Raw genomic sequence first — 27489 nt, forward strand, 5'->3', positions numbered from 1 at the left:
TAGCTTTTATTGACAAAACATATGCATGGGTAATTTTTCAACATTGACCCTTACAAACACTTCTGTTCCAACTTTTCCCTCCTTCCCTCTACCCCCACCCCTAGATGGCAGGCAGTCCCATACATGTTAAACATGTTAAAGTATATGTTAAATATAATATCTGTGTATATATTTATACAGTTCTCTTGTTGCACAAGAAAAATTGTATTTAGAAAGGTAAAACAAAAATGCAAGCAAACAACAACAGAAAGAGTGCAAATACTATGTTATGGTCCCATTTCCCCCGTGTTCTTTTGCTGGGTGCTTCTGTTCATCATTGATCAATTGGAACTGAATTGGATCCTCTCATTGTCGAAGATAGCCACTTCCATCACAATTGATCCTTATATAGTATTGTTGTTGAAGTGCATAATGATCCTGGAAAGATATTATAAAGATAAAACTACCCCAGTGGCATTTTTTTGATGTTTGCACATATTCTCTTTTCTCAGACTTTCAGGAGCCACATTAAATAGATTACCAAGAGAAGCTGGGGGCCCCTGCTCCTATAGACTGCAGCTTGAGCTCCTGGAGTCAATGGTCTTCATGCACTCCTTGCCAAAAAGAAATGGTAAGACACAGTAACAACAATTAACGTCCCCTGCTGCACCCAGTCTAATCCTAATAGCACGTTGTTGTTTTTTTCCTTCTCAGTGTAATATTAAAATATTAACTAGTTCAACTATGACACAGACCCAAAAAAATAGATAGTAATTTAAATTTATTTCATATTTCTTCGCAGTGAAACTCCACTGGAAAAGATAAAAAACAATATAATATACAAAATAGGCATTATGAAATCCTTAAAAATTTACTTCCAAGAAATAGTCTGTATATATTTTCTGGATGCTTTTATCCTATTTCATACTGGTTTTTGAATTTCACATTGGTTTTCCTGACAGCCAGTTGTATGAATACTTTTAGTGATATTCATAACTTCCTCATATTTTTCAAAAACCAAACAGTCTTTTTTTTTTTCTTACAGTATCGTTCACGGACCATTGAGGTTTTTGGCCAGTTTGGTGGGAAACGGTGCCTACAATCTTTGGGAGACAGGCGTAGCTGTGAATCTAGTAGTATCTGTAGAGAGGAAGATGACTGTGGAAATGATTTTAAATGTGAAACAGGTATTATTTCTCAAACTTCAATTCATCAGTGTGGAGTAAATTGCTTGACTGATGTTCTTGGACATGGATTGTTTCTTATAAGTTCTGGGATATTTGTATATGAGTGAAAGAAATTAAACTAGTTTATTTGTATATGAATTAAAAAAATTAAATTAGTTTAATTAGAAATTCTAAAAGTCCATAACTTAGATATAACTTATCCAAAGAGTTCAAACTTATCTGTACTGTCCTTCAATTTTATTGGTCAAGGACACTGGATGTCTTTGGAGATCAGTATGTTTCTGTATGCATGTGTTTGTGTACAAATCATCATGTACACCTGGCTGGATATGAACATGATATTCCCCTGTAATACAGCCGATGGAGAGTTAGGGCCTCCCTCAGTGTGATACAGATGGAATTCTAAAATAATAATCAATGAATGTTTTATTCTACTTTGTGTAATATAAATTATCCCATGATATATCAAGTCATTATTGTTTCTGATTTAGGCCGATGCATTAAAAAGCGACTTCTATGTAATGAAGACAATGACTGTGGAGATTTTTCTGATGAAGACAATTGTGAAAAAGATCCACGTTCTCCCTGCCGTAGTGAGACAGAATTGTCTGAACTTGGTCGGACAGCTGGATATGGGTCAGTATCCACTTAAATTACAGAGGAAATAAAGAGTTCCTCGTTAGGTGAATGTTATCTCTGGGAAAAAGACAAATCACTCTATAGACAAAACAAACTGTTCTCTCCAGAGCCAGGTCACCGTGGAGATAAAATGGAATCCTCTAGGGTAAAAACAAAGAGCCAGGGATCCTCAGCCCTTGGTGGCCCATGCAGAGGTTAAATCTCTTGTGCTTGAAACAGCTTGGCTCAAATCCCAATCCACTGACCACTTAGGGCCCCAAGAAGAACATATTCTTTTTCACTGAATGTAGACACACACACACACACAAAGTTCAAATTTCAGTTTTGACTTTTACTACTTGTGTAGTTCTGAGCAAATCCCTTAGTCTAAGACTCAGTTTCCTCATTAGTAAAATGTGAATAAAAAGGCCTGCACAATTTACTTTACAAGATTATCATGAAAAGAATTTTAATAATAATACTAACTAATATTTAGGTAGGATTTTAAAGTTTGTAAAACACTCTACATATGTTAACTTATTTAATTGTCACAACTCTATGAGGTAGGTGCCATTATTATCCTAATTTTACAGGTGAGGAAACTGAAGCTTGAGGCTTAAAAATGTTAAGCGACTTAAGGAGCTATAACTAATAATGTCAAGAAGGTAAGGAAGATACCATGTACATACAGGTGTATACAAAAAAAGCACCAAATAGTTTGTCAGGAAAGGTATTAAAAGCTGGGAAAATCAAGAAAGGTTCATGTAGAAAATGGTAGATTCTTGAGCTGAAATTTGGAGGAAGCTCAATTTTCTAGGACAAAGTAAGGTTTAGGATCTATTTATGCTGGCTACATCCAAGTGTATCGCCTAATTCCCAGCAAGCTTTGATAGGACCATCATCATCTAAGTCTAGAATACAGCAAATGAAGATGCTTGTCAACTAGTTACTTTGATAGGTTGGCTACTTAGATTATTAAACTAGTTAGTTTGATAGTCTTCCCTCCCCCAAGGAATTAATAGTTTGGGGTTTGTTGGTTTGTTTGTTTTTATTTAATTTTTTTTTAAATTGGGAATGGTAACTCATATATTACACTCAGTTAGCAAGCAGATAAGGATTATATAGTGTCATACTAAGCTAACTAAATGCATATACAAGCACACACACCCCCAAATGCTTTGCTCCCCAACATCATTTAGTAATCATTTCTGTCTGATTTTTCAAGACCCCATTAGGGATTTTTTTTGGCAAAGATACCGGACTGGTTTTGCCATTTCTTTCTCCAACTCATTTTACAGATGAGAAAACTGAGGCAAACAGGATTAAGTGACTTGTTTAGAGTCACATAGTTAGGAAATATTTGAGGCCAAATTTGAATTCATGGAGATGAGTATTCCTGGTTCTTAATCTGGTGCAGCACTTTAACCACTGCACCACCTCGTTGCTGTTAAAGAGGTTGAATCAAATAACATATGATACTCCTTCTGTTGTTCAGTCACATCCAATTCTTTATGACTCCATTTACGGTTTTTCTTGACAGAGATACTGAAATGATTTCCTATTTCTGTTTCCAGCTCATTTTACAGATGTATCACATCTCCCACCTCCATGATGTTTCATGACCTTTTTATTTCATTCTTTGGCCACTTTCCTGAAAGTGTAATTAAGGTGGTCTAGTGATAGAACTATTTGTTCCCTGCAATGTTGCTTTACTTTACACAATTTCACATAACTAGTAAAGGATCCTAAGTGGGGTTTGTCTATTTAATAGTCCTAAACAGAAAATACATATAATCATTAGCATTTTCCTAAGTGAAAATATTATTCATGAAGAATTTAAGTGCTTGCTATGTATCAGACACTATGATAAATGCTGGGAATAAAAATACAAATGTGTAAGGAAGTCCTCATTTACATTCTAAAGAGCTTACATTTTATTAGGGGAAAATATTGCATGTTGGGAAGGAAACTAGAGTTAGGAAATAGGAAGAAAGAAGAACAAGTTGATAATACACATGTAGCACCATGGCATAGAAATGGACTGAAAGGCATGTGATGGCCTATTTCCAGGCAAAATAAAGTGAAGGCTCATCTATCAGAGTTCTGTAACCAGGGGAAAAGAGTCCAAGGGGCAGCAGGAATAAGAGAAAGGCTAGAATACGTGTGGCATGGCATGGATACAGTTAGTGAGGAAGTTGTATGGCAGTCTTGTTCTCAGCAACATAAATTGAAAGCTTACTGTCCGAGACATTGGATTTTTTTTTTAATAGCTTTTTGTTTTCAAAATGTATGCAAAGATAGTTTTCAACATTTACCCTTACAAAACCTTGTATTCCAAATTTTTTCCTCCCTCCTTTCCTCCACCCCCCCACAAGTAATCCAATATATGTTAAACTTCTATACATATTTCCATAAATGTGGTACACAAGAAAAATAACATCAAAAAGGGAAAAAAGTGAGAAAAAAAGCAAGCAAACAACAGTAAAAAAGGTGAAAATACTCTCTCTCTCTGTATATATTGTGATCCAAATTCAGTCCCCATAATCCTTTCTCTGGGTGCAGATAGATTTCTCCATGACATGTCTATTAGAATTGGCCTGAATCATCTCATTCTTGAAGAGAATCTATCAGAATTGATCATCGTATAGTCTTGTTGTTGCCATAAATAATGATCTCCTGGTTTTGCTCACTTCACTTAGCATCAGTTGATGTAAGTCTCTCCAAGCCTCTCTGAAATCATCCTGCTGGTCATTTCTTATAGAACAATAATATTCCATAACATTCATATACCATAATTAATTCAGCTATTTTCTAACTGATAGTTATCCACTCAGTTTCCAGTTTCTTGCCACTACAAAAAGAGCTGCTACAAGCATTTTTGTACATGTGGGTCCTTTTCCCTTTTTTATGATCTCTTTGGAATACAGGCCCAGTAGAGACACTGCTGGATAACAGGGTGTACACAGTTTGATAGCCTTTTGGGCATAGTTCCATATTACTCTCCAGAATGGTTGGACCAGCTCACAACTCCATCAACAATGTATCAGTGTCCCAGTTTTCTCACATCCCCTCCAACATTTATCATTATCTTTTCCTGTCATTGTAGCCAATCTGAGAAGTGTGTAGTGGTACCCCATTTCTCTTATCAATAGTAATTTAGAGTATTTTTATATGACTAAAATGGTTTTAATTTTTTCATCTGAAAATTGGCTGTTCACATCCTTTGACCATTTATCAATTGGAGAATGGTTTGTAGTCTTATTAATTTGAGTCAATTCTCTCTATATTTTAGAAATGAGGCCTTTATCAGAACCCTTGGATATAAAGATTTTTTCCTAGTTTTCTGCTTTCCTTTTTGTCCTGTCTGCATTGCTTTTAATTCTACAAAACTTTTAAATTTAATATAATCAAAATTATCCATTTTGCATTTCATAGTGTTCTCTACTTCTTCTTCAGTCATAAATTCCTTCCCTCTTCACAGATTTCTAGTCTGAGAGGTAGACTATTCTTTGATTTTTTTTTTTTTTCCTGAGGCAATTGGGATTAAGTGACTAGCCCAGGCAGGGTTACACAGCTAGGAAACATAAAGTGTCTAAGATCGGATTTGAACTCAGCTTCTCCTGACTTCAGGGCTGCGCCACATAGTTGCCCCATATCCTTTGCTTTTCTAAGTTGCTTATAATGTCACTATTTCTAAATCATGACCCCATTTTGACCTTATCTTGGCATACGGTGTTAGGTGTGGGTCAATACCTAGTTTCTGCTATACTATTTTCCAATTTCCCCAGCAATTTTTGTCAAATAGTTCTTATCAAATATTAGATTATTATAGTCATTGACTATTGTGTTTTGTAAACCTAACCTGTTCCACGGATCAACTAATCTATTTCTTAACCAGTATCAATTGATTTTGATGACTGCTACTTTATAATATAATTTTAGATCTGGTACAGAACTAAGAGCCATTTGATTCTTGAACCATTGTAGTTTGGCAAAAGGGCAACTAATGACACAGTGAATAGAGTGTCAGGCCTAGAGTCAGGAAAATTCATCTTCCTGAATTCAAATCCAGCCTTAGACATTTACCAGCCATGTGATTCCTGGGCAAGTCACTTAATCCTGGTTCCCTCAGTTTCCTCATTTGTAAAATAAACTGAAGAAAGAAATGGCAAACTGCTTCAGTTTCTTTGCCAAGAAAACCTAGGATGGGGTTGTGAAGAATTGGACATGATTAAAATAATTGAATATAGCAATAATAATTAGACTTTTCATGCTTTTTGGTTTACAAAGTGCCAGAGAATATATGATTTAATCTTCATGGTAGTCTTGTGAGATGGTCAGTATTAACCCCAACAAACTGTGCATTCCTTCTCATCCATCAGTGTCTCTACTGGGTCCCAAAAAGATCTGAAAGGATGGAAAGGGACCCACATGAGCAATGATATTTGTGGCAGCCCTCTTTGTAGTGGCAAGAAACTGGAAATTGAGTGGATGCCCCTCAGTTGGAGAATGGCTAAATAAGTTATGTTATATGAATGTTATGGAATATTACTGTTCAGTAAGAAATGATCAGGAGGAGTGACTTGGAGAGACTTACATGAACTGATGCTGAGTGAAGTGAGTAGAATCAAGATCACTATGCATGGCTACAACAAGATTATACAATGATCAATTCTGATGGACATGGCTCTTTTCAACAGTGAGGTGATTGAGGCCAGTTCCATTGATCTTGTGATGAAGAGAGCCATCCACACGCAGAGAGAGGACTATGGGAACTGAGGGTGGATCACAGCATAGCATTTTTACTTTTTTTGGTGTTGTTTGCTTGCATTTTGTTTTCTTTCTCATTTTTTTTCTTTTTTGATGTGCTTTTTTTTGTGCAGCACAATAATTGTGGAAATGTATGTAGAAGAATCACATGTATTTATCATATTATATTACTTGCTACCTAAGAGAGAAAGAAGGGAGAAGGGAGGGAGGAAAAAACATTGGAACACAAGGTTTTTCAAGGGTAAATGTTAAAAATTATCTATGCATGTGTTTTGAAAATAAAAAAGCTTAGGGCAGGTACATGGTGCAGTGGATAGAGCACCAGCCCTGAAATCAGGAGGACTTGAGTTCAAATGTGACTCTCAGACATTTAAAACTTCCTACCCTAGGCAAGTCAATTAACCCCAATTGCCTCAGCAAAAAAAAAATAAAAAATAATAAAAAAAAGCTTTATGTAAAAAAGAAAAAAAAGGAAAAAAGCATTAGCCCCATTTTACAGGTGAGAAAACTTTCTCAAAGAAGTTCTATGACTTGCTTAGGATTATCTAGCTAGAAAGCAGTAGAATCAGGGATCCCACCCAGGTCTTCAAAAGCTAAATTCCAGACTCTCCCCCCAACACTACAGCTGCTTTTCTTAGGGCCATAGCATCACAAATCTCAAAGCAGAAAGGGCACCAGATGTTACTGGATCCAATCTTTTCAATTTACAAATGTACCACCTGAACCTCAGTGAGGTTAAGTGATTTTCTTGAAATCATACAGATAAATGCCATGAACCAGGATTCAGACTCAGATTCCATGATTTTTGATTCATGTTACCTTCTTTTATCACTATATTCTTTTCTTTTTATAGCTTTTGATTTTTTCAAAATACATACAGAGATAGTTTTCAACATTCCCCCTTGAAAAACCTTGTGTTCCAAATTTTTCTCCCTCCCTCCCATCCCCACCTCCCCTAGCATCAAGTAATTCAATATAGGTTAAACATATGCAATTCTTCTAAACATATGTCCACATTTATCATATTGCATAAGAAAAATCAAATTAAAAGAGGCAAAAATGAGGAAGAAAAAAAAACAAGCAAGAAAGCAACAATAAAAAAGGTGAAAACTTTGTTGTTATTCTCATTTAGTTTATTCTTTTCTTAAATAAACAAAAAATACAAGCTAATTGGGGCCAATGATGCCAAGGAATTTATTGCCGTATTTATGTATTTCTTAACCATTTAGTAAGTAGAAAGTTGTGCTACCCTTTTCCATATATTTTTATCTTTTTTAATAAGTGTCATTGATGAAATATTTGAGTATTGTATCTTTAACCCCCTTTTCCCCATAAGTCCTAGCTTTTGTTGCTTAATTTTGCATAGCTTAGTGCTTTATGGGAATACATAAATAGCAGAAATGAGTCCATAGCATCTTTTTGAATGAAAGATTTTGTATTTACATAGTGATTTATTCTTGTTAATATCTTTCCATATACCTCATATCATTTGAATTTTATAATTCTACTGTCATTCCCTCAAGTACTCTATTGCTCTATATGCCATTTTTTGTGACTTTCTTTGACTCTCTTCCTTGGTTATGACTCCTTAAAAATATTGTCTTTCTCATTAAAATATAAGTTCTCTGAGGTCAAGAATTATTTTTCTCTTATATTTGTATATCTAGTATTTAGTTGAATACTAAGTGCATATTAAGTATTTAATAAATGTTTGTCATCCATCCATCTATCCAATCATTCATTATCCCATTTTAAGGATGAGAAAACTGAAATACAGAGATGCTTTGTGACTTGCCTAAGGCTCACATTCATTCATTTTCAGAGCCCGAACTAAACCTGATATCTCTGGATTCCATTTCATTATATCATATTACTGCCTCAACCTCCACCCCCATCTCCACTACAACAAAAGACCTGTAGTTGCTTCCTCCACTTCAAAGCACAACTGATATATAATATTTTATTTTAAAATGAGATCTTAAAGCAGGGACTTGGCTATTGAATTAGATATGTGAAGTGGAAAAACAAGAACTAATACTTAAAAAGGGATTACAAGTCAAAAGGAGTCATTTTACAGTTACATTTATAATAATTCAGTATATACCATTAAAGCTTTTCTTTATTTATTCTGATTACTGTTCTTACATGGTGCCTTCCAAATGTCTGTACTAACATACATAAAGTCACAATAACAAGAATAATGATGATAGTGAAAGTTTCTACAACCATGACAGTAAGCTACATATCTACACTTTGCAATCTGGACAATTTCTCCAAATTTTATCTTGTCAGCTGTCACATACAACCAAATCTTTTTTTTCACAGATCAAAGTTCTCAACATTTGTCAGTTCACTGGAAGAAAAAGTATAGGATAATTCTGATAAATGTATCCTATACTTTTTCTCGCAGTGAACTGCTTTTCCAATTGAACAAGGATTCTAGGGGAGTTGGATTGCAATTCTGAGAAACCCTTGCCTTATAGCCTTCGAAGATTTTCAAAAACATTAATGTAATCCCCCACACACCATCTTGTATTCATTGAAAACACACAAATCCAAACCAGATGAAATTATGTATGATATGCAAAGAATGCTTTCCTTGTGCTCCCAGCTTAAAATCTCCCCTGTGGATCAAGCCCAGGAAGATTCCCCTCTAGTTCACCTGGAAAACTAGTGAGTTGGAACGCAGATGGGAACACAGGCTTACACCAAGTACTATCCAGAGCAGAAAGGGGTTTCCTCTTCCCAAAAATGGCATTCCAATGTGAGAAATTTTCACCTTACCTAGAAAATCAAACTATCTCACTGTAGACTAGTCTGGCTGGTTCTGTAGTAGTAAAATCAAATGTTACCTCTTATGAGTTTTGATGAGATTCACAGCAAGATCTCATATGGATCCAACCATACTGGCCATTGTGCCCCCAGACATACAATATTCCTTTCCTTCTCCATATCTGCTCATATCACTCCATTCCCCTTGCTTGGAATGCCTTCCTTTTTCTCTTTACTTTGATTCTTTTGGTTACTGCAGCTCACAATGAGAATGATAATTCCCATTCATATAATAACAATTATGTGAGAAGTACTGTGGCATAATGGATAGAGAGCCAACTTTAAAACTAAGGAACATCTGGATTCCAGTCCTGCTTCTGACATATTCTGACTATATGACATTGGGTAAATCATTTAATCTCTTGGTGTTCATACTATCTAAAATAGTAAGTAGCAGAGGAATGCCCATCAGCATTGGTAAAGAATAGTTTCAGGTTTAGTTTTCATCCTGATAATAATGATAGCTGACATTTGCATAGATTTAGCAAAGCATTTTAGCTATATTATAGTATTTGAAATATGTTACATTTATATTTTATAATTTATGCATATTTTATAAATAAATATAAATATTTTATGAAGCACTTTGTGATATATTGTACCTATAGACAAAGTTCCTATTTTACAAATGAAATAACTGAGACTAAGAGTTAGGTGACCTACCATGCATAACCTAGTACCATTTCAGTGGGAAGATTTCAGTGGGAATACCTGCTCTGTTTACCTGTGTGAACTGTGGCAAAATCATTCTACCTCTGTGTAGAAAGTCAGTTTCCTATTTAAAAAAAAAAAAAAAAGTGGGTTGGACTAGATGACTTCTGAGATTCCTTCTGGGTTTAAAGTCTTGTGGTGCTCAATTTTTCTTCCCTCCATTTGACACTAAATCTTTTGTTGTTTGTGTTCCAAGTCAATTAAGTAGTTCAATGAATAGAATTCTGAACTAAGAAGACCTCAGTTCAAATCTGGCTTCAGATGATTTCTAGTTCTGTGACCTAGGACAAGTCAATTAATCTCTCTCAGCTTCAGTTTCCTCATCATGTAAATTGGGTATAATAATATCAGCTTTGGCAAGTAATCTTACTGTTACTGAAGTTAATGAAAGGTGATAACAATGTGGTTTGTGTCCATAAAGATAGAAGTGCTAAAATGTCTTATGAGACCCACTTATATTTCATTTCTTAACAATAAAATCTGTAATTGTCAAAATTTAAATTTAATTTTAAAATAGAATTTTTTAAATTAAAACTTAATTTGCCAATTATTGATTTTCTTTCATAAAGATTTAATATGAATGGCAGGACTAATGCTTTTTGTTTAAAATGTCTATTCACAAATTCTGAACTTCAATAAATGTCCTTTCTAAACATAAAATAATAATTATAATAACATTTATGTCCCAGGTTTATTGTAAGGATCAAATGGGATGACATTCATAAAATACTTTGCAAATATTAAGGTACTTTATAAAGGCTATCATTATTATCAAAAGGGCTTTTTTAGGAGATGTATTTTTATTTCTTGGTCAGTCTTTAGAATGTTGTACAAATTCTATCTCCTTAACTGAGCCACCTTTAAAATGTAACAGATATCACTAGTTGGTTAGAGAGAAAAGGAAAATTCAACTTCTTTCTGCTGATTCAGAGCTTTCCTGAAAAATGCTGTCCAGATGAATATAATATTGCTAACTGGCTGTCAGTAGCACAGGCTTTTTTAATGTTTCTGTAGCATTGATGGTAAGCCCATCCTAATTTAGCCACATTCCTTTGCCAAGTTGTCCTTATGATTAGTGACATGATTTGTGATACAGCTGCCTCAGAGGAAAACTGCAGGTGTACAACTTTGTAATTTTTTTTCTATGCCAATCTAATCAGTAAATAAGTATTTATTAAGTGCCTACTATGTGGCAGGCTCTGTGCTAGTCCCTGGAATATAAATGCAAAAAATGAAACCATTTCTTCTCATGAGGAACTTACATTCTAGGTGGGGGGAGACTATAGGGACATATACAAGCATGTATAAAATTAATACTTAGAGAAAATAAATATATGAAAAGTAGTAGATAACAAAGTAGTTTGAGAGAGAGGGTGTTAGCATTTGGGAAGAATCAGGAACAGCTTCATGCAGAAGATGGTGCTTGAGCTACCTCTTAAAGAAAGGGACTCTGTGCTATGGAAGTGAGGAGAGAATGTGTTCCATCTGTTAAAAGGCATTGACAGGGCAGATGGAGTGAGTGCTGGCTGTGAAGAACAGACAGAAGGCCAGTTTGCTGGATCACAGAGTGCAAGAGGAAGAGTAACATCCTTCAAGATTGTGAGGGTAGAGTAGAAACAGGTTATGAAGGGCTATTTATGAATGGTTTAACAGAGCAAGCAATATTTTTATCCTAGAGGCAATAGGAAAACATTAAAGTTAATTGAGATGAGAACAAGTGTCACATGGTCAAATTTGTGATTAAGGAAATTTTCTTTGGTAGTTTTATGTAGGGTGGATTGAAGGGAAACCAGTTTGGAAGGTGTTTCAATCACTAAGGCAAGAGAGTCTGAACTAAGGTGGTAGCTATATGAATAGAGAAAAGGGATAGGAATCAAGAGAAGACATGGAAGTCTCAAATAGTAAGACTTGGAAACTGATTAGATATGTGGAGTGAGGAAGGATGAGGAATGAAGGATAATGCTGAAATTACAAAATGGAAGAACAGAAGAATGTTGTTGTCTCTTATAAGAATAGTGAAGTTTGGAAGAAGAGAAAATTTGAGGGGAAAATAAGTTCAGTTTTGTACATGTTAAGTTGGAAATGTCTCTAGGATATTTCTTTGAAATATCCAATAAGCAATTGGATATTCTAAATTAACACTATACACTTTTTACAAAGAAATAGTTTTGTGCAGAATGCCAAAAATAGTCAATTATAAGTAGTATACAGCCTTTAATCTTATGAATCAGCACATAAATTTTTTATATTAACAAGATTCCTATTTTCTGAAAGAAAGTTCTCCCAAAAAAGTTGGAAACTTGGGCCAGAGAAAGGAGAAACATATGAACTTTTTGCCAGCAAACTGGAATTTCGGTGTTCTTGTTGGAATGCTGGAAAGTACACTATGTTTAATGCAGTCCTGGAAACAAAAATGAGGTCCTTGATGTGCAATGAGACAGCTGGAGGAGAAGACACATGTTTAAAGAAAGTGCAGAGAGGAAAGGAAGAAGTACCAGAGTTGATTCATAGATGAAACCTAATACACACATGTTAGATTGTACCCAAGGGATGCACTGTTTGCAAATAATTTACAGAGTTGGCATTCCAGTCTCACAGCTTAAGTTGCTTTCAAGAAGAGGTGAGATTCAAGTTAGAGCAGAGAAGTTAGGAATCAGAGCCCATTTCTCCTAGTGCTTTTCCTTAGTATGCTTTTGCTATTGTTCACTGAAGGCATTCTTTTATTCTCAAATAGTTTAGGATCTTCTTTGAGCCAACTTTACTACTAGAGACCCTAAAATGAGGGAAAAGAGGTCCTTAAATAATTTTCTTCCTGAATATATCATGTGATGGTGATGACACTCATGAAATGTTCTTTAGAGTTAGAGTGGTGAAGGTTACTCTTGTAAATTTACCATCTCTTCTGTTCTCAGGATCAACATTTTAGGGATGAATCCTTTGGACACCCCCTTTGACAATGAATATTTCCATGGTCTATGTGAGAGAGTTCGAGATGGAAATACTGGGATCTATTATCGTAAACCCTGGAATGTGGCAACTCTAAACTATGATGTAAGTCTTTCCACAGATCCTATCAAATCATCCTGTAACTTCTCAGAATCTAGTTCTAAAGACATCAAAAAAGACTTTAATTAAATAAATTTCATGAAAAAATATTGAGTGAAATTTTGCAGACAAGAGAAACAATTAGTTGAATGCCCAATAGTTCTTACATTCAATCTATTACAATCTCAAAAAAAAAAAAAATCTTCAAATCAGCCATCATTTTATGATGAACTGACCTTCTTCAATAAATGTAAGAAATGCATCACCAACTATTTTAGAATAATGAGAAGAAATTACTATGATTGGTAGAAATGATAAAACCTATAATGTGATGAGTAATGATTTAAATGGTGATTATCTTGATATTCATTGCTTGACTCAGAGTTGTGAGTCTGTAGCTATATTACCCTGCCCTTTTATCTCAATATCCATTTTTTTCTAACTTATCTTGTGAATATACTTCAATATTCACTAATTGACTAATGACTAACAACTAATTGACTAATGGCTAATACAATCTTATCATGTTCTACCAAACTAGATAACAGCCCTAAACAAGCTGTCATTGAAATCTGAGATCATAGTGTCATTTTTAGAGGCTTGCATAACTTTTCTAGAACTATATTTCAGATAAGGAGTAAGGAGTGCTTAATGTTTTTTCCAGATTTTCTCTGGAGTTTTTGCCCACTATGGATTAAGTTCATTATGAAAACTCTTATAACAGTGAAGGTAGGAAGGAAAAAAGTTCAAGAAAGAAATGAGGGACTACTTGAAGAAAGTTTGTAAATGGGAAATGGAACATCAAATTAGTTATGGATCCCATACAAATGTAGGTATCAAAAACCTTTTTGGGGACTCCTTGTGACATCAGGATTGCCATTAGCATTTGTTTGTACAAAACTAATTTTTCTTGTACCTTATGTCACCTTGGAATGGAAAAGGGTGAGGTAAAGAAGAAAGAATGATGGAGAAAGGAAAAAATAACCTACATAGTATACTTTCTGTTCCATGCTGATTCACAGGAGGAATTTTTTTTTTTTTTATTTGGGCATACCTGATACAAAATCTGTACAGATCTGATACAGATCTGTAATGGACTGAGAAATGTCATGTAATCCATTTTCCTAATTTCAGCCTGGATTGTGTGAGAAATAATAATGTCCTGTCCTTAAAAAAAAAAAAAAGATCCATAGAGGGAGATCACATTTTAATGTTTAATAACCCTACAAATACCTAACGAATGTTAAATTAGCAAAGAAAACATCTAATTACTTTTTTCCTTTGATTTAAAAATAACCAGTTGTTTTTCTTTGTTTCAGACCAAAGCAGAAAAAAGATTCAGTACAGAGACTTATGAAGAACACATACTTCAAATAGCAGAGACATTCAGCGAAAGGAGAACAAGTTTTGGCATTGAACTGTCTCTAAAACTCACGTCTACTGAAGGCCTTTTGAATTCAATCAATACTGTAAAATCATTTGACTCTAATGCTCCAGAATTTGGGGAACCTGAAGCTAGAGCTCCAAAATCTGAAATACTTAAAGAAGAAGTTCCTGGGGCAGAAGAAGCTGGGGATAGAGCCTCTGAAAAAGCAGAATCTGAAGGAGAGTCTAGTCAAAAAAATAAGGCACAAAATTCTGGTCTAACATTTCGATTTAGATACTCAAAAAATGAAAGCCTCCACCTTATCAAATACTATTCCTCAGACAAGGTAGGATGAAGAAAGTACACAATATGGAATGTTTTTAAACCAACTATAATAATAATTTATAATACTATTTATCGTTATATTTATATAGAATTTTAAATTATGCCAAACCCCATACAGATCTTATCTTATTATCCTCACAACAATCCTGGGAGGTAGCCAGTATTAGTTTTCCCATTTTACAGATGAGGAAACCGAGGCAGACACAGGTTAAGTGACTTGTTGAGAGTTTTAGTTTTGTTATTATTGAGTCATTGCAGTCACCTCTGACTCCTCGTACTCCTGTTCGGGGTTTTCTTGTCAAAGATACTGTAATCATTTGTCATTTCCTTCTCCAGTTCATTTTATAGATGAGGAAACTGGGACAAACAGTGTTAAGTGACTTGTTCAAGATCTCACATCTAGTAAGTGCCTGAGACTCAGGTCTTCCTTATTCCAAGTCTGGCACTCTATCTACTGTTCCCCCTTTAAGGCTTATATAATTAATAAGTGTCTGAGGCTGAATTTGAACTCAGGACTTCCTGAGTATTCTATCTACTGGGCCATCTGAGAATTGCTTCAGTATTTTTAGTATCTAGAGTTGGCAAAAACCAGAGAAAGACATTCAAAAACATTAAACTAGAATATGCATTACTGATGAAAAAGTAAATTTTGCAGCTAGAATGACACAAAGAGAGATTACTCCATTTTTGTAAAGAAGGGTGCAATCTTCTTTGTCTCAGAATTGATGTTTGTGGAGCAAACATCATTAAACCCTGATTTTGTCATTTATAGAAATTTGTCAACCATATGTTAGGGTTCAGGTATATTGACCAGGAACTATGATCACATACTATTCTAACACTGACACTGACTATCTATTAAATATTTTATAAGCTAATAGTAACAAGATATTTATTTTTAAAATGCTTTAAGGTGTACAATTACTGATGACTCGCTATAATTCATTATAAAGAAGAAAGAATATTCATTTGTTGTTTAAGACCATAAGGCAATGAAATTCAATCCATAAACAACCAGTCTTATGACTTCCTCATATCTCATATTTCCTATTTCACAGGTTTTAGAACTGTTCAAGGTATCAGACATTTAGTCCAACCTGTGTCTTTAAAGAATCTTGTGTGTGTTGTATGTATGTTTCTTATGTGTTTTTGTGTGTGTGCTGAGTTTTACAATAAAAGTGGATCTAACCACTTTGAAATAAATATCAAATATTCTTTCTCCAAAAGTTCTCTTGGCTTGAGACTTTCCCCAATAACTATGTAGTATCTTAATGGCAATAATAATGCAAGTATAGCTCTTAGATCCCAAACAATGAGTACTTCAGATGCCAATAGAAAATCCCTACTGATAAATCTGCATCATAAACTAGTCAAATTTGACATCTTCTAATTTAATTCTTCAGAAAAATACACACATGGACACTTGGGAGAACCCTTCATAAAAACCCAGTGCATTACTCATGCTTTGCAATATGATCTGGGGATTAGAATATTTTTTGTGTATCTTTGAGGCTCAGTTATAAATTGGAATTGGAATCAGCAGAATGCAGCATTAATTTCATATGACTCACTCTGTGCACAGTATGAATTCTTCCTCCCTGAAACATTTTTGGAACTGATGACACTCATTCCCATCAGGTAGTCCCATCATCCTGCAGGCTCAGAAGTCATGTGTGGCTGACCAGCTGCCTGAAACTATGTCTAGAGTCCAAAACTCAAAGATTTCTGTAGATAATGTGGGCCAACTACAGCTATAGCAGGAAAACTATGATCGGGTCCAGCTCATACTTAAGACAGATAGAAACAAGACATTTTGATTGCAAAGACTTCTGTCACTGTCACAAAATTTCTGATTTGACACTGCCAAGTTGTTAGCTTATGCTTTTCTACACATGTACTAGTATTATCTTACTTTTCCCTTCCCTTTTCTTCTCTCTCTTTGCCCTCCTTCTCCCTCCTTTTCTCCTTCCTTTCTCTTCTTTCCCTACTTTTTTCTCTGTCTACCTCCTGCCTTTCCTTTTTTTACTCTTTCCTCCCTCTTCCTCCTTCTTTCTTTTTGTTCTCTCCTTCTTGTTTTCCCTCTCTCCCCCATCTTACTCTGCCTTTACTCACTCTCTCCATTCTGTATTGCCTTCATTTTCCTCTTTCCCTTTTCTCTACCCCCTCTTTGATTCCCTCATTCCCTTCTTTCTCTTCTTCTCTCCTCTTCCTTCTCTCCTTTTTTCTCACTGCTCATCTTTTCTCTTCTGCTTTCCTTTTCCTTCTTTTTCTTCCTCTTTCCTTTCATTCTTCCTTTTCTCTCTTCTCCTCCTTTTTCTCCTGCCTCTTTCCCTCTTTCTTCCCCCTAAAATTAAAATTCCAGATCCCTAGCTAACTGCCTAAAGTTGAATAACTAATTCCATTGCTTTAATCAATAAGATTCTTCTTTAAGTCAGTCACAGGAGAAAATACATACACAAATAAGTATATAAAAATATATGTCACATACCTACAAGATAATTTCAAGGAAGGGGGGAAAGAGAGACATTAGTAACTAGGAGTATTAGGAAAGACCTCAAATAGGAGGTGGTGATTAAAGTGATCTTTGAATGAAGCCAAAGATTCTGAGTTAGGGAAATGAAAGGAGAAAGCCCTCAAAATATAGGAGATGCCCAATACAAAGGTACAGAAATGAAACTTGGAACATTTTGAACCAATAAAAGCAATAAAAACCAATCTGGAGTATGTGAAGAAGAACAATGTGTAAAAAATCCCAGAAAGTACTCAATAGTCTCTATATCCTCCTTCCTCTCTTTCCTCCTCAAAAATAATAGGTGATTGGGCTAATGGAAGAAACCTGAAAATTCTGAATTCTAGAGCTGCTTTTGCTAACTAGCTGGCAGCTTTGAACAAGTCACTCAAGTTGGTAGCATGATAGAATGGAAGGAGAACTGAACTTGGAAGAGAAGTTCTAGTGGTAGTTCTAACCATCACTAATCCTTTATTAGACTACAAATATCCATTCTGAGTCAAAGGATTCTTACTCCTATTCATGTACAAGTACCTCTTTAGAACATTCTCTCTATAATATTGACTTGATATGCACAAATGATTCATATTTTAGTTTAGTATCTATTGAGAGTCTTTCTCCTTGTGTGGTCCACTACAAGCTCCAAATCTTATTTTGGCCTTCTGTAAGTTGGTTTTAATATTTTTATCCAATGAGGGGCTGCTAAGTGGTACAATGGATAGAGCACTGGTCTTGGAGTCAAGAAGACCCGAGTTCAAATTCCAGCTCAGACACTTGACACTAGCTGTGTGACCCTGGGCAAGTCACTTAACCTTGATTGCCTCACAAAATAATAAAAATAATTCTCAAGTGACATGCCACCTCTAAGGAACTCTGTCAACTGAAATGTTGACTACTTAACATATTTTAACAACTTACAGCTACTTAAATGTAGTTGACTTTTAGTTTCTCTGATTCTTGGATTTCTCAACTGCATTTTATTGTCAATAAGGTCCTTTATAACTCTAAAATCCTGTGAATAAAATGTTCATGGAAATGAGCTTAGATTTTAATCACTTATCTTAAAAATGATGGCAATTAATTTCACATTTCTCCTCTTTGTCCACTTTATAATGCAGACAAAAATTTTTTTACGTGTAAAAGGAGAAGTTCAGCTTGGAAGATTCCAAATGCGAAATCGAGATTTTATGTTGAAAAGTACTTTCCTGGATGACTTAAAATCTCTGCCTACCAACTATGAAAAGGGAGAATATTTTGGGTTCTTGGAAATGTATGGCACTCATTACAGTAGCTCTGGGAATATAGGAGGAAAATATGAATTGATATACATATTGGACAAAGAAGAAATGCGAAAGAGAGGTAAGTCTAATGTTGGTGCTCTGTTGTTTTTTTAGACCAGGTGCCATAGCCACTTTCACTGATCACTTTTACCCCCCAATAAAGGGCAAGGCAAAGTTTCCAGGAGATAAGTTCTACTACCTTGATTTTTTGAAAGAGGAGAAATATGTTTGCATACTCTGCTCTATAACTTTATCAATCAAATGGAGAATAGACTATCTCCTGGAAATTCTTCAATTTGGTCATGGATCTCTCAGCAGAGCCTCAAGAGAATCTTGTGAAACATATGCAACAGAAGCTTGTTTAACATTTATGTTAAACATTTAACAGATAACAAAACTGTTCCCAGAAAAATACAATTCAAAAGATGAAAGAAGTTTTAGAGAACCCATAGTTTTTTTTTTAATCTATTTTATTAAGCAACAGACTGCTTTGATTACATCCTCATGATTTCCCTGGTTTTCTTCAAGTCCCATATTATACCCCATCTTTTACAGGAAGTTTTTCCCAATCATTCTTGATTTTAATTTCTTCCCTCTGTTAATTACTTCCAACTTATTATCTAAATAGCTTTTTTGTATAATTTGTTTTCTTGTTGGATTTGTAAGTTCCTCAAGAGTAAGGACTATCTTTTTCTTTTCCTTGTATCCTCATACTTAGTACATAATAGGTGCTTAATAAATGCTTACTGACAGAATAAAATGTAGAACATTGAATATTGTGCAATTCAGCTAAACTCAATGAACACTGTTAAGTGATATATATATATATATAGATATAGATATAGATACAGAGATAGATAGATAGATAGATAGATAGATAGATAGATAGATAAAGTGGAGTGCAGAGCAAGATATAAACTCATAACCAAATCAGTTTTTGCCCTCTCAGAAGTTACTTTCTATGGGGGGGGGAGTATAGAAGGGTTGCAGTAGGCACACTGCTGAGTAAATAATGCAGAATTCAGGCAGAGAGTAATGTATAATAAGGCAGGAAAGATAGGCTGTAAAGAGCTTTAAAAGGCAAAGAGATAAATTTGCATTGCCAAAAAGAATAGGGTAGAATTCGAGTTCATTTAGTTTGAGGTGAGGGTGAGGTGACAATGTCAGGAGCACCCTTTAGGAAAACATTTAGCAGCATTGTGAAGAATGGATGGATTACAGGGGGGATAGATAATTCAAGGAAGCCAAATAGGATGCTGTTTCAATAATCCAGATGTGCAGTGATGAGCACCAGAAAAGAAGTGGTGGCTGTGTGAGTAGAGAGAAGACAGCTGCAAAGGGTATTATGAAGAACCAGAAAGATGTGGCCACTGATTAGTTGATAGGATTTGGTAAAGTAGGAGTTCAAGATGACATCAAAATGTTGAACCTTGGATGATTGGAATGAGGGTGACAGAAATAAAGAGTTTGGAAGAGGTGTGAGATTGGGAAGAAAGTGAATGAACTCTTTCTTGGATAAATTGAGTTTGAGATACCTGGGGGACATGCAATTTAAAATCTCCATAAACTGTTGGAAATGACTTTTCCTCTCTCTCTATGCTTCAGTTTTCTCATGTATAAAATAAGATCTAAATAATCTAAAAGAAATGGGATCATAGGATTTCCTATGAAATTATGATTCATATTGTTTTTTTCCTACAAAAACCTATGGAAAAGGACATAAGATTTAGAGGTGGAAGGTTTGTTAGAGGTCATTAAAGTCAATCCCTTCATTGTGCAGATAAGGAAACTGAGAGTCAAATGGCTTGCCCAGGATCACAGTGTCTGATTTGGAATTTGAATATCAATCTTCCTCCCTCTGGGTCCAGTGCTATAAGCTCATTATCCTGTTTCTCTCTTGCATTCCCCTCTCTAGACATGAAGTATATTTTGTGCCCATGATTCCATGTCTTGGTTCAGTATAGCCTCCCTCCACCACTCCTTCCTCATTCCCAATCCAATGCCTTTGCTGCCTAAGAATGGCAGAACAAGGTGTACTATTCACTATTAAATTGGCAAGCAACAGAATTCCATTGGATACCACTGAGTGATGCTAATAAGAGAAGGTGCAGAAAGATAGCCATGATGCCTTTGTAGGCAGCAGTGACTCCCCAGAAGCAAAATAAATCTTTTTTTTTTTCCTTTCCAAGTAGCAAAGACAGAATTTATTTGAATTTGATTTAATGTATAAATCCTCCAGGAATATTCAAATGAATTTTTTTTGGTAGGTCTTGAAGTACGTGATGTGCGGAAATGCCTTGGGTATGATTTCGATTTTTCTTACCAAACTATAATTGATTTCCAAGCCAACATAAAACATTCTGATTGTTCAGCAGTGAACACAAGGCAATTAGGTAAGTATGGCTCTATCAGGCTACTGTGTGTCACCATGCATCTGCCTCCTTTCTCTGGAAATAAGAATCCCTACTACCTTTTCTTACCTCTCAACATTTTTATACTTTTGGAACTGGGTCAGAATGTCTGTCTAGATTTACACCAGAATAGAACCACTTAAAAGTTAAAATACTTTTTATAGGATCTGACAGGAAATCACTAACAGTAGAAGCAAGAAAGCAAGCATTTATTAAGTACTTATTATGTGCCAGGCAGTATGTTAAGTGCTTTACAAATATCTCACTTGATCCTCACAAAAGCCCAGGAAATTGGTATGTTATTGTCTCCATTTTACAGATAAAGAAACTGAGGTAGAGGTTAAATGATTTGCCCAGGTTCATACAGCTAGTAAGTACCTAAGGCAATATTGGAACTCAGTTCTGCCTGACTCCAGGTTAAATGTTCTGTTTACTGTTCTGTTCACTGTGCTGTAGAGTGGGGCAAATGCTTAAGGTCATATCTTGAAGTCCCAGGTTTGTCCAACTTTTTAAGTTTTCAAGCTTTTTAAGTTTCTCTGCCATCACTCTGGCTTCTCCTAAAATATCAGTTCTTTCTCCCTATCCCAGATCGCAAGGGCAGGCACATAAGCTAACTGAGGGCAGGAATTATTCTTATTTTTTAACCTCAGAATTTTTATCAAGTTACTTAGTATACAATAAATACTTAATAAATACTTGTTAATCTGACTTCTTGTGGATTTTGCAGCCCTCTCCCTGACTCAAAATTTACTTGTTTCAAGCCTCACATGCCTAGAGCTCTTTCTTCTAGTCTTTTTCAGATTCATCTCCATGTCAAAAGTTACCTGTCTCAAGTCTAAGTCTTATCTTACTGTTCCTTACTCTTCCAAGTTATCTGATAGCAAAATTGAGATGAAGTTAAGGATTGATAATGATTTCTCGTGTACTCCATCAATATATTATTTTTATTTTAATGGTATTTTTTTAGTGATTTCATGCAAAAGAGTGAATAAAATAGAGATTTCCATTGATGGAGAAGATATTTTAATATGTAATATTCTCATCAAATGAGCAAGGAGAGAAGCTGGCTTGACCATTGCTCTGGTTTCCATTCTAGACATCTTTCTAGCTCTTTGGATTTGTCTTCACTACTGTAATACCTTAATGGCCCTGGAATGGCATGAACTATGCCCTCTTCCCCAGGCAATCTCCTTGTATTTGTTCCTATTAGTTGTCCTTAACTATGGCACATGTTGGCCCCATTCCCACAGATATCATGTCCCCAAAATTCTTTATTTATTCCAATGGAAATAAAAATATTACTTCCTCACTTTCCCTATTTCTTCCTTAAAAGGCATAAGTTCAGACTATAAGAAAGCTCCAAGCCATGCTAGGGGCCCTCTTTCTGGAGCCTCTAGAAAAGGAGTCAGGAAATGGAACTTCTTTAATAGTTGAACCAAACATCTGCAGAAAGGAGGAACAGTAGAAAGAATATGAGTTTTGAAATGAAAAGAGCTAGGTTCAAATTCTAGCCACAATACTAATTTTTATACTTACTTGGGGTATGTTACTTAACTCCTCTGAAACTCAATTTCCTCAATTTCAAAATGAGAGGCTTTTACTAGATAATTCCAAAGTTTCCTTTTTTACTTTAAATCTGTGATCCTATGAACTAACTATATTTCAGAGAGATTTAAGGCTTTGTTGGAGAGGAAATGATTAGTCTAGAAGGGATAGAGTGAGTTGCTGCCTTGCTGACCTGTTTAAGATAGTACAGTGAACCTCTACTAGGTATTACTGCTAGGCCATTAGATGAAAGACTTCTTAGGGTTTCTGTTCCAAAAAGAGCTATTTATGGATTTGTACTTCATGTGGAGTTCCTCCTTTTGGCTTTCATAGTATCTTGCCTTTCAGCTGTCTTCTGGATCACTACTTCCTCACAGGAAAGAGTCACTATTTAAATAGTGTGGAGCTCAAAAAGATTTTCAATGCCCTCTTTTAAACTCAAATTTCAAGCACTGAATTTATTGATTCAGTTGGAGATAAGGAGCCATAGTAGAGTTAATCAGTTTCTTTGGACACTTTCCAGCCACAATTTACAAACCATGTCACTCCCTATCCTGATCTTTCCACCCTCAATTCCAAGAACCTTAGACCCTGCTAATGGAATAGCATAGGTTTTGATAGGTAAGATTCCACCTCATCTTGTTCAGGACTAGACTTTCATGCTACTTCCCACCACCAGCAATAAATGCTTCCATCCAAATTTTTCTCCCCACACTTTTAGCTCCTCTTTTGTGTTACATTCCTTCATTTGAATATAAGCCTCTTGAGGCTTACTTGGTTATTTTTATACCTTCCAATGCTTATTACTATCCTAATCTCTGGCATATTTTTTGTTTTTTGTTTTTGGTTATACATGTTTTTTACATATTTCTTTATGAATTATGGGAGAGAAAAATCAGAACAAAAGGAAAGAAACAATGACAGAAAAAAGAGAAGGGGAAAAAAGGTGAATATACCTGTGTCTGGCACATATTAAGGACTTAATACATGCTTTATCCATCTCTCCTTGGATGGACCAGTTTTTAGAAGGTTGAGTCATGTAACTTTCACAAAAGTTTTATGTGGAAGCCATCTTAGGTTCTCAGAGACTATGTCCCTTCAACACAAGCTCTAGCAGGTTTTACCTAGCTGAAACATATCAGGTACTGTCTTGGCAATAAATAGTGTTTGTCACTTAAGGACCAGCCTCCTTAAGATTAAGGGCCATCACTGGCAATTTTGCAATTATGCAATAAATTCTTTGTCTATGACAACCCATATGTGAAAGAAAAATATGAAAAATCCTCAGGCTTGGGTAGTCAATTTTCACTTTTGCAGAAACAATGGTAAAGTAGTAGAAATATGTAAAAACAAAAGTCAGTAATAAAACTATAAAAAAGAAAAATATCAATCTTTTAAACTTCTTTTTCTCTCTCCCTTTGTTTTCTTCTTTGAAAATCAAAAAAACATTAAAAAAAAAAACTACTCCTAAGTTATCTTCTTATAACATTTCTAAATGAATGCTGCTATCATTCTGCTCCCCTCACTGCAATGTAAATATGTCTTCATTCTGATATATAGCTTTCATCAGAAATATATGGAAGAGGTAGCTAGTTTGGTGCAGTGGATAGAGCTTCAGCCCTAAAGTCAGGAGGACCTGAGTTCAAATTTGACCTCAGGTACTTACATTTTAGCTATGTGACCCTGGGCAAGTCACTTAACCCCAATTGCCTCAGGGGGAAAAAAAGAAGAAAGAAATATATGGAAGTCTTCTGTTTCATTAAAGCACTACTTTTTTTCTGCTGTAGATTTTTGTTCTACTTATTTTTATTGTAAATTCATATCTTTATGTCTTGGAATATGGATTCCAAGAGTTCTGCTTCTTTATAGTTGTAGCTGTCAAATCTTGTTTATTTCTTTTTTTTTTTTTTCCTCTCTGAGGCTGGGGTTAAGTGACTTGCCCAGGGTCACACAGCTAGGAAGTGTTAAGTTTCTGAGACCAGATTTGAACTCCGGTCCTCCTGAATTCAGGGCTGGTGCTCTATCCACTGGGCCACCTTGCTAACCCCTCTTGTTTAATTCTGATTGTGCTATCTCTGTATATGAATTCTTTCTCTCTGGCTGCTCATAATATTTTGGATTTCAGCAATGACATTTCTGGAAATTTTCATTTTAGATTTCCTTTCAAGAGGTGATAAAATACTTGTCACATTACTTTTACACATTACACATTATACATTACTTTTATTCTAATAGATGTAGAAAATTTTACTTCATGAGTTTTTTGAATACTAAATGATATTCAAGTTCTTGTTTGGATCATAGTTTTCAGGAAGTTGAATGTTTACTAAATGATGTCTTTTTGATATGTATTTCAAGTCAGCTATCTTTTATGAGGTGACATATTTTCTTACATTTTTTGTTTTTGGCCTTTTGATAATGTTTCCATATTTCTTATTGTCTTATATTGTCATTAACTATTGCTTGATTTTAAATTTTCAGATCTGTTATTTGAGTAGAGTTTTCTATCTATTGTACTAAGTCACTAATTCTTCTTCCAGGTATTTCCTCCAAATTTCTCATGTCTTTTTCAATTCTTTCTTTTAGCACTCTCATTGCATTTATAATATTGTTTTTAAAACTTTAGTGGGGGCAGTAGGAAATCTTGCTTTATTTCTTATAAGAATTCTTGTTGATCTTGCAGCCAAGCTATGCTTTTGAAGCTTTGTTTGTGGATACTTTGAATTTCTTCTCTTTTTTCTAGACTTATATCTTGTGTTCTTCTAGCACTATAATAATGCTTTATGATGAGAGTTTTTTTGTTTCTTCATTTGTTTATTTATTTTTCTAGTCTTACTTCTTATATTAAAACTTTGTGTTATAAACAGTCTCTGGACACTTTTGTCAGCTAGTTGGAAAGAATTGTAAGCTCAGTCTTACTGAGCTATAGATTGACCCCTGGTGCTAAAATGCCTGACCTACTCACTTACCTCTGGGCTGAATCCATGATAGATACTGTAGAATTACAACATAATTGTTGGCCACTCCTCTGCATCTACCCACAGATTAAGTCCAAAATCCTCAATTGTGATTAGAGTTTCAGAGTTGTAGACTTACCCTTACTTAGTCTGAGCCCAGGAGTTGAATTTAAAACTCTATTCCTAATTCAGAGCAACACAGCTGCTACTTTATACCTGTTTCACAGTTTGTCTCTTGATGCTTTGCTTATGACTTGAATTCCTAATCTTGACCTGGAAAAATGGCCCACTGTGGTTTCCCCTTAAAATTTCCAACCCCAGCTCAATAGGGATCTTTTAAAACCTTTATGAGAGGAGTTTAGGCAAGAACTGAGCAATACTGTTTCTTCCTGCTCCATGATTTCTGCTGATCTCTATCAAAAACTTCTAGTTTATATCAATAATTTCCACCACCATTTATCTACTTTCATGATCCTGTCAAATAAGAGCATATAAAACATATCTTGTGATATGTAATAGTATATGTGAAGCCATCTAGAGGGACAATGTAGCTGAGGACAATAAGACTGACTGGCTATTAGAGGTAGATATTTTTTATTTCCCAAACTGTTATCATGAACCATTTATACCCTATTGCCATAAGCTATTCATCCATCCTGGACTACTATATAGCTAAGCTAATGGAGTTCAGCTGCTCCTTGTTTAAAAACAAAACAAAATAAAACAAAACAAAACTAGAAGATAACTCCAAGATCTTTAAATTGGAAACACAATCATCATGTAGATGGTACAAGGCAAGCCCACAGTATGAGAAATATCTCTGAATACTTACCTTTAGATCTCTTTGTTATACTGGGATAGGAAATATATGGTGGCTATTGGAGTCATCAGGGCTGTGGAGATGAAAACAAGGTTACCTAGACAGCCATGAGAGCCAGCCAAAACATGAGAGCAGTGACTGAAAATGACCAAAACTGCTTTATCACAGAGTATTCACTAAAACCCAGTCTCAGGTCCATTAAGCACTGATTTTCTGAACTTACCAGCATCGGATCTTCAGGAAGAATGTCCAAAAGAATAGACAAGAAGGAAGTACATTCACCTCCCCACTCCTGCCTCCTTTGCTAGGGAATAGACTCAGACCCATCAGCTCAATTTTTGGTTATCTATATTACTATTATAATTTTGAGACATATTTAATAAACCTCAGCTTGTGTTTTCAGGACATTCTCCAATACCGATGTTAATGTCCACTATTTGCCAGGTTAGAATGATGACTTATTGAGACATGCGCTGATAATATGTACATATAGATCCAAAAAGATTTGAAATCTTCAAAGGCATCTCAAATAAATTGTCAAGATTTGGGATAATTTCCTTATATTTTATTATTTTTAATGTATTAATATTCTATTATTCCACATTACATATATTTATTCTTCTTCATATTTTTCTTATATTCCATAAATTCTTTAATGACTGGTTCAATTTATAAAAGATTATGACACTCTTGCTCTCCCTCTCTGCAGATGACAAGAACCACAAACACGTGGTAGAAGATATTATTTCACTCATAGAAGGAGGAACTAGAGAATATGCCACTCAACTCAAGGAAAAGCTGTTTCGAGGACCTCCAGCAATTAATGTGACTGATTTCCTCAACTGGAGTGCTTCCTTAGAGAAAGCACCTGTACTCATTAATCAAAGGGTAAAGAATGCATTGTTTCTGATGAAGTATTTCTATGCATATTCTCAGAAAGTAGAATGGAGTGTTTTGAGGTGCTCAAGTCCCAGACTCATGGAATCTAAAGGCTGGAATAGACTTTAAGGAATCACTTATTTTATCCTGTTTTTACAGAGAATCCCATTGCCTTTCCAGACAATTTGTGATAATTCACACTTATCTAATCCTTAAAGGTTTACAAATCACTGTC

The 27489-nt window shown here is 35.0% G+C and overlaps 1 protein-coding gene across 1 annotated transcript in view; it reads left to right on the plus strand.

The window, feature by feature from the left end:
- C9 (complement C9) overlaps positions 1-27489 on the plus strand; it is a 50905-nt gene that overhangs the window by 16534 nt on the left and 6882 nt on the right. Inside the window, 9 exon segments of the mRNA XM_074282608.1 lie at positions 492-531; positions 533-610; positions 1025-1166; positions 1658-1802; positions 13010-13148; positions 14462-14854; positions 18481-18721; positions 20910-21035; positions 27085-27263. Of these exon segments, the coding sequence (XP_074138709.1) occupies positions 492-531; positions 533-610; positions 1025-1166; positions 1658-1802; positions 13010-13148; positions 14462-14854; positions 18481-18721; positions 20910-21035; positions 27085-27263 (1483 nt within the window).

Source organism: Sminthopsis crassicaudata, chromosome 1 (genome assembly GCF_048593235.1).
Source record: "Sminthopsis crassicaudata isolate SCR6 chromosome 1, ASM4859323v1, whole genome shotgun sequence".
Taxonomy (NCBI): Eukaryota; Metazoa; Chordata; class Mammalia; order Dasyuromorphia; family Dasyuridae; genus Sminthopsis; species Sminthopsis crassicaudata.